General features: G+C 41.9%; 2 protein-coding genes across 51 annotated transcripts in view; both read right to left on the bottom strand.

Annotated features, from left to right (window-relative positions):
• Nucleotides 1–128: 128 nt before the first annotated feature.
• On the bottom strand, nt 129–4,682 carry aurkaip1 (aurora kinase A interacting protein 1). Its single transcript, XM_021566189.3, has 4 exons — nt 4,562–4,682; nt 3,018–3,134; nt 1,148–1,617; nt 129–470 (listed from the first exon to the last, which is right to left on the bottom strand). The coding sequence occupies exons 2-4, from the start codon at nt 3,067–3,069 to the stop codon at nt 354–356; spliced, it is 639 nt and encodes a 212-aa protein (XP_021421864.1). The 5' UTR covers nt 3,070–3,134; nt 4,562–4,682; the 3' UTR covers nt 129–353.
• Nucleotides 4,683–5,570: 888 nt separating this feature from the next.
• Nucleotides 5,571–14,901, bottom strand: part of LOC110492141 (rap1 GTPase-activating protein 1) — a 133,092-nt gene continuing 123,761 nt past the window's right edge. For 18 of the 50 annotated variants that reach the window (XM_036947073.2, XM_036947062.2, XM_036947066.2 and 15 more), the window contains 7 exons: nt 13,609–13,718; nt 13,321–13,440; nt 9,361–9,499; nt 9,146–9,257; nt 8,743–8,822; nt 8,439–8,486; nt 5,571–8,230 (listed from right to left, as the gene is read on the bottom strand). In XM_036947073.2, the coding sequence (XP_036802968.2) occupies nt 8,478–8,486; nt 8,743–8,822; nt 9,146–9,257; nt 9,361–9,499; nt 13,321–13,440; nt 13,609–13,718 (570 nt within the window). In that variant the 3' untranslated portion in view covers nt 5,571–8,230; nt 8,439–8,477. The remainder of the gene's footprint in view (nt 8,231–8,438; nt 8,487–8,742; nt 8,823–9,145; nt 9,258–9,360; nt 9,500–13,320; nt 13,441–13,608; nt 13,719–14,901) is intronic. The other 32 variants (XM_090203097.1, XM_036947056.2, XM_036947063.2 and 29 more) reach the window with 3 other exon arrangements.

The raw sequence follows: 14,901 nt of genomic DNA, 5'->3' as shown, positions 1-14,901 counted from the left end.
ACTGCCACTCACTGTTTCTCTCACGAAATAGCAAAGGAAAAGGTATAAAATAATATAGCAGCCTATGCTAAGCAGGTATGAACATACTGGTATGATGATATATTAAATAAGATGAGTAGATACAATTATAAGGATGGGAAACAAAGCTTTATTGTTCATTTTCACTTACTTACAATGAACATCAGACTCAACAGGAGAGAACATCTGGAAAATGTCCACATCACTGACAAGTAGCAAAGGAGAGCAGGCTGCTCTGCTGGGTTTGAGGAAAAGCGTACGTGTCCTGTTATGACCCAGTATGTGGGTCAGTCAGCGGTGTGCCAGAAGGCTTTCAGCCTTGCATGTACTCTTCTTCATCCCCTCTTGGACTTGTACTGTTTAATGAAGATTTTGGGTGTGTTCCATCCCTCTGGGGCTTTCTTCAGTCCAGCTCTCATCCAGATCCTCTGCAGATCCTTCTCAAAGCGTTTCTTCACACGAGTACAGAAAATACACTATTAGAGCGCTCACAGGGACTGTAATAAGTGTTACAATCTGTCCAAAGCAGTGGGGACATTATTACTGAGGTAACATAAGCTGTGAGTGATAAGCAGTTAAAGGGATAATTCAGGATTTTGTCATTTTTAATTTGACCTTTATTTAACTAGGCAAGTCAGAACAAATTCTTATTTATATTGATGGCCTACCGGGAAAAAGTGGGTTAACTGCCTTGTTCAGGGGCAGAATGACACATTTCAGTTCAGTTCTGGGATAGAGCGCCCAACGCTCTAACCACTAGGCTACCTGCCGCCCCAATGAGCAATAGGGCCCATTATCTATTTCCCCAGAGTCAGATGAACTCGTGGATACCATTTTTATGTCTCTGAATGCAGTTTGAAGGAAGTTAGGAGGTAGCATCCAACAGATACCGATGGACTTCCAGTCATTGAGCAAACGCCTAGTTAGCATTGGCTTGTGAAACTACCTCTAACTTCCTTCATAATGGACAGAGACATAAAAATTGTATCCACGGGTTCATCTGACTCTGGGGGAGTAGATAAAGGGCCTCATTGCCAAAATCCCAGAGTATCCCGTTAAGAGTTTATACTCATAAGAACAACAATTAAGAGCACAACATTCTACTTCCATCTCCAACCAAAACACTGACCTGCTTCTTCTTCCTCCTGCCCTCCAACACTCTCCTCCTCAGGAACTTAGTGCGTTTCAGCAGCTTCTTGTACTTGTGCCTGTTCATCTTCCGCCGCCGGATCTCCAGCACGTTCTTACAGCTGAGGGGCGTGACGGAGCCATCACCCTCCTCCAGTAGAGGGACTGCAAATGGGGGCAACACCTTGGTGTCCACCATCACATCTCCTTCCTCCGGGGGCTGAGGAGCCTCTAGCAGGGGAGGGAGGGAGTAGTGCAGGGAGAGCCAGCTCTCCAGTGGGGACACTGATAGATTACGAGGGACAAGGAACTCTTCCAGGTCTGGCTCCAGTGCCACCCACGGTTGAGGAGGCTGCGAGTTATCTGCTGCCGTTCCATAGTTTCTGGGTTTTCCATTTAGAGAAGAGCAGCAAGCAGGGAAGACGGGCAGTAGAGATCCACGCAATGACTGTACTGGAGTCTGAAGTGCACCTGAGCGTTGAAGGAGAATAAACAGAATTGTATCAGTTTACCATTTAAGTGATAGTGCCACATTTTAAAGTGGAACTGACAGCATTTTAGAAACATAAAATAGCATTCAAATCTGTTCATATACACCCCCAGGAAGACTATGACACTTTTAAAAACATTTTCTGACAAGCAAGCACTTAGATATGGTCATTTTGATAAATTCTTAGAATGTTTGGGAATTGCTTTTACTAAGGCACCTGGGAAAATTCTATAGCAATATAGAGTGGGAAATCAGCCATGCGTTTGGACAATTAATAGACACTGCAGGAAATAAAACTGAATAAAAACATCTGTCTCGTCCAGGACCGGAGTCTACACAGACAGGTTTACCAAAGCCAATCAGAGCTACAGTAGGCCTGTATACAAACAAGCCATTTTCCACACAGGCCTGCCATCATTCACTTTGAACTGGACGGTGTGTTCACAGTCAGTAGCAACAGCGCGACTTAAGATCAATAGAACGCATTCGCCAAAAGCCACAAAATATACTTGAATGGATTTCTGCAAATATGTCAATACCACATGAATCCTCTTACTTTTGGGAACTTTACAATCCTATTGATCCAACAACCATGAAAGGGTAGGCTCTCTCTCCCTCAGTTATGCACATCAACAACTAATGCTAACCAGAGCAAGATGAGCTCAAATCTAAGAAGGAACATTAGATAAACCCTCTCAAACTGTTCAGCTAGTTGGCCGTCAAAATTCCACTGATAAACGATGGATAATTGTAGCCTCCTCATCGTTCTGCGGCTTGCCTGCAACCAAGCGAAGCGGCTAAAGTTGGCAAGCAAGCTACTTTGACACAAATGAGAGAACACCTCCCCCTGACCCTTTTACTTGCCCTAGCAGAGCTGGTTACATGTTATCTAGAGCGTTTGTGACCAACTTATTTGTTTTGCCTACGTTTACTGACACCGGTCCTATTTTAACAGGTGTTGCGCATTCGAAAATTCATCAGTTATTCTGAGCTCTGGCACACAGACGAAAGTGCTCCAAAATCGAGTTGAGTGAATTTGTGATCGCAGGAGATATGCTACCTGGATAAATCGTTCAAGTTCTTGCTAGCTAACCAAATGACACCTGGACTACCAAGAAATGTATTGGTGAATTATTTTTATCATGCATTGACCTGCATCCATCTATTCTGCCAACAATGCTTTAGTGTACGTCATGGAATGTTGAGTCAAATATAACCTCAATTTAAAACCTCTTATAAAGTTGGTTTTGTAGCATAAACTGGTCATTTTTTTTTAAAACTGATATTATGAAGGTCTGTTTCACATCTGCTAAGTAGTTAAAATATTGTCAGTTCCACTTTAAGCTAGCTATAGATCTGATGTGTGTCTTGACAAACTTACCAGTTGCTCTGCAAAGCAGACTGAGGCGAGGGGCCACCCTTGAGATAAACATATCTACGATTATTCAAGTGGAGTCATCAGGAATGAATGAGTCTGTATGCTGCTCCACTGCGTGCCCTATGAAAAAAATGTTAGAGACCATTCATGTCAATTGTAAAAACCTTCAAGTTCCTTGGTGTTCACATCAACAACAAACTAACATGGCCCAAGCACCCCAAGACAGTCGTGAAGAGGGCACGACAAAACTTTTCCCTCCTGAGAAGACAAAGGATTTGGCATGGGTCCTCAGATCCTCAAAAGGTTCTACAGCTGCACCATCGAGAGCATCCTGACTGGCTGCATCACTGCCTGGTATGACAACTGCTCGGCCTCCAACGACAAGTTACTACAGAGGGTAGTGCGTACGGCCCAGTACATCACTGGGGCCAAGCTTCCTGCCATCCAGGACCTCTATACCAGGCGGTGTCAGAGGAAGGCCCTAAAAATGGTCAAAGACTCCAGCCATCCTAGTCATAGACTGTGCTCTCTGCTACTGCCCAGCAAGCAGCACCTGAGCGCCAAGTCTAGGTCCAAGAGGCTTCAAAACAGCTTCTACCCCCAAGACATAAGACTCCTGAACATCTAGTCAAATGGCTACCCAGACTACTTGCACCCCCCTCCACCCTCGTCTACACTGCTCTGTTATCATCTATGCATAGTCACTTTAATAGCTCTACCCACATGTATACATTGTCTCAATTACCTTGACTAACCAGTACCCCCTGTATATAGCCTCGCTATTATTATTTCACTGCTGCTCTTTTATTATTTGTTACTTTATTTCTTTTTTTAGAAGGTATTTTTTTTTAAACTGCATTGTTGGTTAAGGGCTTGTAAGTAAGCATTTCACTGTAAGGTCTACATTTGATTTGAAGTGTATTGCTGGTACATAGTTTACACTTCAGGTAGGGCCCCCTTAGATACAGCTACGAACCGCTTTGATACAGGGTGATGTTCGTAGCAGGTTAGGAAAGTATTCTCGCTAAACTTAACCTACTATGTCCTAACGTTAACCTCCGTCTCCTAACCTGCTACGTTAATTATTATAACATGCTGCGTAAATTATACTAACCTGCTACGAAAAAGTCACTATCGCAACTGAAAATAGTATTTCTCTTAACTAATTTAGCTGAGACACAATCTTTTCATACCGCTTTGATACAAGGTGATTTTCGTAGTACGTTATGAAAGCATTTTTGCTACCACCTAAGTCTCCTGATCTTCTACGTTAATGATCCTAAATCTACTGCGTAAATTCTCCCAACCTGCTACGAAAAAGTCACTTCGATATCAAAGTGGAGTAAAAAGAGTAGCTGCTAACACGTTAGCTTAGAGATTCTGTTGATTTCTATGACTGGTTGTTAGCTCTCTTGCTAACACTATCATGGAGTACTCGTCTCAAGGAATAATCCCAAACAGGTTTGACACGTTTAAAAAAGTTATGCTGTGTACTAACAACACAAGATTAAATCGGTAATTAAATTCATATTTTCGCAATGACTTACTTGACACTAGCTACAAGCGTAGCTAACGTTATCAATGATTTTCGTTTTTCAATGTGACTCCGGGAGACAACTTCCGGTCCACCTAAACCACTCTTCCTCTTTTCTTGTTACAAAATCTCCCTCGAAAAGGTTCCGCCTCAGTAATGACCTGAATCTGCTCAATATTTGAAAATACACGGTATATATTTGGTTTATTATGGTAACCCTGAACAAAGGCGTTATGACCTAAATAAGTCCATTAACTTCTTTCGTATAATTCGGACTCTTGTAGGATTGTCTAAAATCTCATTCTAGAAGGAGGGAGGCATGTTCTGATGGGAAGCATCTCCTGTTGCTAGCCTCAGTCAGTCGCCTCAGTCTTCTTTGCAATCATGTACACTCTTACTGACAGTTGTGGCTGCCCTGTGTGGTGTTGTTGTCTCTACCTTATTGCCCTTTGTGCTGTTGTCTGTGCCCAATAATGTTTGTACCATGTTTTGTGCTGCTACCATGTTGTGTTGCTACCATGTTGTGCTGCTACCATGCTGTGTTGCCATGTGTTGCTGCCTTGCTATGTTGTTGTCTTTAGGTCTCTCTTTAAGTAGTGTTGTGTGGCCTCTCTTGTCGTGATGTGTGTTTTGTCCTATATATGTTATTTATGTATTTTAATCCCAGGAAGTATTTTGCCTTTTGGTAGGCCGTCATTGTAAATAAGAATTTGTTCTTAACTGACTTGCCTAGTTAAATAAAAGGTTAATTAATTAATTAAAGAAATAAACAAAGAAATGCAACGGAAAACCAGGTCATGGCTAGAAGGGATCCAGCTTTTGTCAAATTAACGTAACATTTTAGCTAACCCTAACCCTTTTCCTAACCTTAACCTAATTCTCCTAATTCTAACGTTAATTTGACCAAAGCTGGATCCATTCTAGCCATGACCATAAAACCTTTATAAACAGACAACTTTAGGATACAGTAGTGAGTTAAACCTAATAAAATCCTCTGCAGAAAACTCAGTAAGACATCTGAATGAATCCAGGCTCTTTATTTCATACTTTGGCTATATTTACAAATGAAGGAAAACATATTTACAAGTTCATTTCTTACAGGAATGCACTAATAAAACAGAACACAAATACAATCTGTTGAATAGATCACACTGAAGCAGTGTTCATACATTTTCTAAATGATTTATCATTTAAATTCCAGTAACTTGATGTGACAGTGCGGCATTGTGCTTTACTAGATCCCCATCTCCAATGTGACTATCCCATTAAGCACAGCAGCTCACATAAAACAATTTAAAAAACAATATAAGTAACACCACTGGAGGGCACCATCACTCTGTTGAGTTATTGGAAATGTAGCTTTTTCTGTCTACACTGGACTAATGTGAAGACCCGAAGAGTATAGTCTAACATAAAGACATAGGTAAGGTTAGAAGTTGCGAGTAGTACCAGTATATAATTTATATTTGTAAAAAACTGCATCCGTCTCAGTCCTTTTCACGCCTTGATACCATTTCTTCCCCACCTTGATGATGAGGAGTTACTGACTCAATCATATTTTATGCTGATCTGGTACATGTGGCACAGTTATGTAAGAGGAGATGAGCAGAGAAGCCTCAACTTTTACAGCGCTCTACTTTTAGAGACTGGTGGTGGTTAGCCACATCAAATAACTTATTTATAGGACATTCCTTTAACGGTTTCGTTCAGTTCAGGAAAATGATAAAGAGGTAAACAGTAGGCAACACACTTTTCACTGTTGAACTGTCACACAGGTTATGATGGCGTGTGGAACCGTGTTGTTGCCAGGATAAACCAAAATACCAAAAGGAGGAATGGCATCTTTCTTTAAGTCATCTTTAAATAGGGATCTAGGGCAAGAGGTGAATGTGTACAGTAACATTATTCACAAACTAAAGATCTAATAATAGAATCATATCCAAAAGGCAGTTGAATATAAAAGCTATCAGGGCAATTTTAGTTAGATATATACAGTATCTGTTCAATATCTGTTCTACATTCAAACTCTTTAGCTCAGATACCTTCCCTCACACATTTCTCAGCTCTGTCATGATAATGAGTTGTTCCCTTTTATTGAGCAGACAGTGTGGGATATAGTTTTAGTTTATTTTAAAACATACTTTTCAAATTGTACATGCCACACACTGTGTTCATTTGGCAGTGCTCAACAGAAGAAACAGAGTTGTATGTAAATGTAGAACTGTAGAACCCCCATCATGATTTTCACAAAAATAAATGTCATTGTCAGGTTACATTAGATTTGGCGTGGAGGGTAGGATTATACTGTATAACATGCACAAACTGTAGTATTCATCTCTGTACATCTCTCCCATAATATACTAGAAATATATCAACAGCAAATATACTGTATAATACAGTAATCCCCCATCCCCAAATAAATAAATAAATACAAACATATTTTTCCGCAGGTACCGATGGCAACACTTAGGCTGCAGGATTTGTAATGTAGATTAGACCGGCAAACTAGCTGATTGGATGGACTACTACAGTACGTTATTCAATTCAGTTATGAATTACCCCTGTAGTCATCAACACATCTCTACATACCTGACCTCAGTAACCTGCTTGATACACAACAAAATAGACAACTATTTCTGTGGACAGAAAGTGCAAAGCTAAAATTGCCTGTTAGGTTACAATTACACAAAACGAGGTGGTTCCCAGTAATAATAAATCGGTAGCAGTTAGCAATGAGCATCCTGTGTGCAAAAACAGTGTGATCATATAACATATCCTTTGAAACCATGCACTGTCCAATTACGGTCTGCTTCTGACCATGTTGATAAGGGTATACATTAGTAATGAAGCTATAGAAAAACTGTATTTTAAAGGTTCACGGCTACATTTCCATTATTTCTTGTTAGATGACCATCTTCATTTTAATTTGCAGTATGAGCAGGTGAGGCTTGAAGTGCATTGTATATTGTGATGACAATATCCCAGTTATTGTATATTGAGAAGAAAATATTCACTCTGTCAGAGCAACTGTTTTTGGCTGTACAGTTCTATACAGTAAGTAACAGCTATGGCTAATAGACACATTACAATCACTTTACCTGATAAATCACCTACACATTAAACTGTATTCGACATAACCAATAATGGACATTTAACTAAAATGCACACATCTTTGTTGTTGGATATTTGGTATTTGAGATTGAATGGGTTCAATCAAATTGTCACTATAATGTGCAATCCATATGACAACACCAACATGCCCCTAAACAAAGTCTCTGGCAGAATTCAATGGCACTGTGGCCACACTGTGTGATCTGCATGGCTATATACAGTAGGCCTCATTAAAACTGAACCACAGCTACCATTTGTTCACTGGGACAAATAAACCTATTTACTTAATGGGTAACATAAAGAGTGCTTCTGAAACACAAAGCCAGGCAGAAGATGTGTGTACAGACAGACAGGTGAGGGAGGGAGCAGAAATAACCAACACCGAGGAAAAGGACTTCCTCCCCTGGCATGCCAGCCGCCGCCCACGCCACCGCCGGGGCTTCTGGGAAGGGGTGGTCTGGCCTCACTGACCAGCAGGCTGGCCAGGGTCCACCTCCTCATTGTCGTCATTGGTTACGGCGAAAGCCTGCGCTCTTCTCATCTCCCAGAAGGATTGTGTCTCATGGGAATGCTTTAGGGATAGGAGACATCAGACTCTTACTAAAGGCTGACAGCAAAATATAGAAATACATCATACAATGTTTTATGAGAATAAGCAATGCAGGCCTTGTTCTTTCTTTGGAGTGACCTTTAAAATATCATTGACAAACTTGCTCTATGTGCACTTATGGGTACTTATTGGAGAGAGAGAGTCAAGACAGTATGAAGAAAGTGCTAACCTGCAGATGGACATCCAGGAAACAATCAGGTGGGAGAGGCTAACAGTTCTGGACAGGAAGGGCACACAAACAGAGATGCATAAAGAGAGCAAGGAAGAGTTACACAACAACAGCGGTAGCCACAGCACACAGCACTGATAGAACAGCAGATCAACTACAGTACAACTGCTTCAGAAGTACAACAACATCAGAAGTTACAATACCAATGCAAACAGCACATAACAGAATAATAATTCATGCAAAGGCAGAGAGCACACATCCATGTAAAGTTTCAGGCCCTGACTCGGGATGGAGGATTTCTTACCGATGAGGACTGGTGATCCTGTGGCCGGTCCAGTTTGATACGGATATCTGACCCTTTACCCCCATCAGGTTTACCAGGACCTGGGTAATAAAACACGTGACCTGAATAGTGAAACTCCAGGATCAGGCTGCCCTATGTGAGACATATAGCCTTCTCTGATTCAACACGGCTATAAATCAGATATTCCTACATCATCAAACTGCCGAATGTTGACCTTAATTTAACCAGGTAGGTCATTTGTTTGGATCTATTAGGAAGACCTTCTCTTTTACAAACACGACCTGGCAAGCAACTGTAATTGACTATCCTCATATGTACCTTATGCCCTCTTTTATGTATATCCTCAATCTCCACCTTGCCCCCTAGTCCCCAGGGCCCTCTCTCTCTCTCTCTCTCCTCTCACCTGGCGAGCAGCCTCGGCTGGTGGTGCTCGTGCTGCTCATACTGTCCTCCAGCCATGTGCTGTAGGTTAACGAGTCCCGCTTGTGGGGCGTCCCCGCTGAAGACAGGCTCTCCTGGGGAACACATACATGCTGGCAGTTAGATGCATGGCAAAACACACACAAACATTAGCATACACACACACACACACACACACACACACACAGGCACACTCACCATGCCAGTGTCGTAGTCCTCCATGGCCTCTGTCTCATTCTCCTCCACCACACTGGCGAAGCTGCTGGCGTTGGAGGAGGAGCGGGAAAGGTCGTGACCCTCAGGGATAGACTGGGCCCTGTTGTTACAAAGAGCAAACCTACACCCTGAGTCAGCCTGCAACACTATGACAGGACCATGACTGGGTTATTGATACACCAATAGGACTATACAATGAGTTACACATACACTGTCTAGAGAAGATATACATATTTGATTTGGCGCAATGTACGACGGACATGTTTTCTGTTTGATCCCGCAGTATTCTTAAAGTTTGTGAATTTTGCAGCAAGACCGTATTTATTTTCAAATATTAGTTTGGTGAACCCTTTCTGTAATACCCAAGACCCGGAGACTAGCACTTTACCTGAGGGTGCGGCTTTGCCTGGTGGAGCTGACATTAACATTCTCGAGGCCATCAAGCTACTAACGTTACACTCGGAGTTAGTTGAAATGAAAACAGAGGTAGCTGCTACGATTGAGGTTTGAATACAAGAGATTTCTGATACTTTAAAAGCACATTTAACTATCCTGCGAAACGAGACCGTGTCAGCTATCACATCACTCAAAAAAACAACAGAGTTGCAGACTATGACGATTGCAGCACTGGAGACCTCCACTACCAGTGTCTCTGACCTGACTACCAACCTGGAGGCTGACGTGAAACGCCTGACTGCGGATCTGAAAAAGGTACAGGAGAGCTGTGTGAGCTTAGAAGGATTTTCTCCTGGCAGTAACCCGGAGACTAGTATCAGTCCCAGAGTCAGCAGAAATGCCTCGGATTTCGTCTCCGGGCTGCTGAAAGAGGTTCTCGCCATGGATGAGAAGCCCCTGATTGATCGTGCCCATTGGTCACTGCGGCCAAAGCCCCGGGATGGTGAGAGGCCCTGTGACATCATTCTTTCCATGAGAAGATGAAGATTCTCTGACGAGCCCGCAATACCACTCTGAGCTTTCAAGGACAGAGCTTCTCTATCTACCAGGACTACTCCCCCACTGTGTCCAGGCAGCGGACAGCTTTCAGGCCAAACAACTGCTACGGGACCATCCAGGTGTGAAGTACAGACTGCGATTCCCGGCCCGTCTATTGCTTTCTCATGATGGTAAAGACTACACCTTTCGATTCTCCACAGGAGGCTATGGCTCACATTCAACGTCACATCAAGAAGTCTTGAATATGCTCATAGAACAGAAACTGTTGTTCGCTAACTGTTGATAGTAAGTAAGTAGCCCACCTGTGGTATTCTTATGTTTAGTTATACCTGGACTATTCCTGTATAGTTCGGGAGTTGACGAACCCACTCAGGTTTATTTGATGTGATTTAATATTTTGGTCCAGTGTGCTTGGGTTTATGTAATTCCTTTGTTTCCATGCTGTCTCATTGACCTATTGAGTTAGTTTATGGATGGATGGGGGGGAGGAAGGAGGTTGAATTGTTTAGTTCTAATGCTGTCTTCTTTTTAGTTTATTTTTCTGTCATTTTTACAAGTATCTTACACTGTACATTATTGCTCTGAGACAAGTTATCCTGGGGCTTTTGGGTATTCATTGCTTTTCCACTCTACGCTCTAATGACAGGGTTGTATAACGGGAATGCTCAGGGTTGGCAAAATAATACCATCAAGTACATTCCGTGGAACATCAAAGGGGCTAACAGCCCTGTGAAACGTAAGAGGGAGCTGACACATTTAAAGGGTTTGAAGGCACATTTTGCATTTCTACAAGAGACTCAATTGAGGACTGGTGAGCAATGTAGGATTCACAGGGACTGGGTTGGTCAAGTGTTCCACTCTAACTTTCATAGTAAATCAAGAGGTACTGACATTTTGGATGATAAATGTACTCCCTTTGTAGCTTCTTTGTAGCTTCATAGTAACTGGTAAACAGTTTTCTACCCTTCTTGTTTTGGCTAGTGTTTATGCCCCAATTGGGATGATACAAGTTTATTTTCTACCTTTTTATCTGCTATACCCAATTTAGATTCCCATTTGTTGATTTTAGGGTGGGGGGGGGGGGGATTTCAACTGTACAATATCCCCAGTTCTTGACAAGTTCTCATGAAGAACTACATGCCCATCTAAATGTGCCCTACTTGTTCAATCTTTTCTGCAGAAATATGCTGTGTGTGAGGCCTAGCGTTTCCTACACCCTACAGATAGACAGAATTATTTTCATCAAACATACTCCCGCACTGATTACTTATTTTTGGACAAAACACTTCTGCCTAAATTTCAGAGGTGTTCTTATGAGAGTATTGTTATTTCTGACCATTCACCATTACTGCTTGAGCTAGAGTTACCCCAGTAAACTCCTATGTGTTATCGATGGTGTCGTAACTCCATTTTACTCTCAGATAAGGAGTTTGTCAATTTGATTTCTGCTGAAAACCCCAGGTATGTACGGCTCTTCTATATGGGAGTCCCTCAAAGCATACCTACGTGGCCAAATTATTTATTTTACAGCCAAGAAAAACAAAGCTCACTCTCAGCGGCTTCGAGATGTGAGCGAAGCCACATTGGATGTATGCTACAGATCCTTCCTCTGACCTATATAAAGAACACCAGCTACTCCAATCTGGATTTGACAAGGTCTCTACCAGACAAGCTGAACAATTACTTTACATTTTTCTCTGATATATATGGCACTGTAATAGAGCCGTCTCCCCTTACAGACCTTTTTGGAGTACTGCCCATAGGTACCCCCCTGTCAAGAATTCCGTCAGTGTTGCTCTTACTCTTTAGCTAGACGGCTAATACTACAGAACTGGAAGATGGCAGCTCCCCCATCTTATTAATATTGGGTGGGAGATGTGTTGTGCTCTCTGAATTTATTTATTTTTCAATTCAACACACGTGGAAACTCCAAACTGTTTAATGATGCTTGTGCTTCATTCCGGTCTTACTTTGAACAGTCCACCCTCAGATGGCATTCTTATAAAAACAAAAACAAGTCTGTATTTGACCCCCCTCTGACTTACTGGTTGGAGGAGCATTTCATTGTGTTTATGGGGGGGAGGACATTGAGGTTGGTGATGTGCCTATTGATTCTTATTGAACGTGACTTATGCATGCCTTATTCCTCTTGCCCTGTCAGAGCCTAAAATGTGAGCTTGTATTTCCCTGTTTTTTAATATGTTTACACTTACCTTGTATAAAAAATAAGAAAAACCATCCAGTGGATGGTCAGTCTATGGCCATTACTGTCTGTGAGTGTGAGTGGTTGCATTACTCCACCCCTAATAGGCTGCTGGAAATCTGTCCTTTGGTCTGGAGTCCAAATTGCAGACGTTTGGTTCCAACCGCCGTGTCTTTGTGTGACGGGGTGTGGGTGAACGGGTGAACGGATGATCTCTGCATGTGCATTTCCCACCGTAAAGCATGGAGGAGGAGGTGTTATGGTGTTTGGGATGAGTTGGACCGCAGAGCCAATAAGTGCTCAGCATGTGTGGGAACTCCTTCAAGACTATTGGAAAAGCATTCCAGGTGAAGCTGGTTTGAGAGAATGCCAAGAGTGTGCAAAGCTCTCATCAAGGCAAAGTTACTACATGACTCCATATGTGTTATTCCATATGTGTTATTCCATAGTTTTAATGTATTCACTACTATTCTACAATGTAGCAAATAAAAATAAAGAAAACCCTTGAATGAGTAGGTGTTCTAAAACTTTTGACCGGTAGCGTAATTATTTCTTATTTTTGGGGTTTTCAAGTTGAGTAAATTATTTATATTGTTTATTGTGTTGTCTTATTATGTGTGTAAAACTGAAAAAACAGAGTTTAAAAAATGATGTACATATTTGAGGTTTCTTTGGGGTACCTAGATCACATTGTCCTGGTGATGTTGAACTTTCATGTTGATATGACGATTACATTTGAACGTGAATGATCATATTGGCCTATATCTGTGATTGCATCTACTCACATGTTCTTTGTGGTGAGCACCTCTGGTGAGCTCTGATTGGAGGAGTTCTCAGACTTGGGGTCCTGAGTCGCGTGGCCACTGTCAGGTGTCTTCTGTGTGCCAGGTAAACATTCCCTGCTGCTGAGGGGGGAGGGAACAATGCTGAATAAGAAGGGCAGGAGGGTACATACCAACAAAGCAACAGGGCACTGGACACAAATACAGGGACGTGGTATCAGAGAGAAACATAGAGGCATAGTCACTAACATATCAACATCATGTTTACAATATTCACGAGTTCACACTGACATTTTCTCGTGGACTTCCTGGATGTTCTCGATGCCGATGGCACTGCTGCGCCTGGAGCTGAAGGGACCAGACTTCTTCCTGGTTGGACTCTTCCCAGGGATGATCAGAGACTGATAGGGCAGGGGTAAAACCAGTGAGAACCATGACATCCCTTCTATCACAATAACAGCCTATCAATAGCCCAACATGGCATCTGTGTCTACTGTTAACAGCTAAGCTTATTGCACCATTATGAGCTGTTCCATTTTTCTGTTAATGCTATTATGTTAGGTGCTATTATATATCATCACTTGTATTTTCAAAATGCCGTAGCTTTTAAGGTACAGGATCATCGTTGAACTAAATAGTGAGAGTATAGGCCATCTACACAGGAAGAATACAAGAGAGTTCATGATTATCATCAGACTACAGAGTAATGGTACTTGGAGTTGAAGCTAACACAGATAAGACGACGTTAGAATATTAGGTTTAGCGTCAAGCCCCAGTGTGACTCAACTAGACTAGTGAGAGCAGAGCAGAGCATGAGATGAAAGATGGATTCTAGCACTCCAGGGCTTACCACTAAAATGTGCTTTCTGACTGAACGCTTTGTTCACTCAATCTCCCTTTGTAAGCTTTCAAAATAAGGACTTGAAAAATAGCTTTTATCTAATGTGAGCTTCAAAGAGCTTGAGGATCATTTCAGTTCTTTTGGGGGGGGGGTTCTCTAAACCATAAATATTCATAGCTTTAAACAAATGGAGAATTAGCTAAACCAGAATTACATGTTGAGCGATACGTGTGGAGAGTACAGAGGGGGAACACACAATACAATGTAACGTCAAAACAAGGAAATATGCAAGACAACACAGACCAGTGAGGTGAGGGCCAAGGGGAGGTGCTACAGCATCAAACTGACCACTTGTCTTTTATGGAGTGATACAAAACCTTATTTGTGCTAGCGTTGTGTCTTCATCTGATGTTACATGGATCAAAGACTAATGTAAAGTGTGTGATGTAGTTCAAACAGTTGAAAGAGACAAGAAACTTCACTTGTTTCGGTAAAACTATAGCTTAAAAATACTGTATGTGTACAATACTTTATAGATGCAATCTCCTGCTAAGAAAGGCATACATTTCATTAGACGAGGAGTCGTCCTTTTGCATTGATGGAGTGTTTGCCCTGGAATCCGAATGTTATGGTTCATTGATCAACCACAGGAAAAGTGTTTGGTCACGATGTGGTGGAGTTAAGTAGAGAAAAAAGAGACAGAGGGGAAGAGTAGTAAGGAGGAAGTAGATATAATTAGATAT

The sequence above is a fragment of the Oncorhynchus mykiss genome, chromosome 16, assembly GCF_057628025.1.
Source record: "Oncorhynchus mykiss isolate SJ-2025 chromosome 16, ASM5762802v1, whole genome shotgun sequence".
In the NCBI taxonomy this organism is placed as follows: domain Eukaryota; kingdom Metazoa; phylum Chordata; class Actinopteri; order Salmoniformes; family Salmonidae; genus Oncorhynchus; species Oncorhynchus mykiss.
The sequence above is the reverse complement of the archived record's forward strand: the minus strand, read 5'-3'. Positions and strand labels throughout refer to the sequence as shown.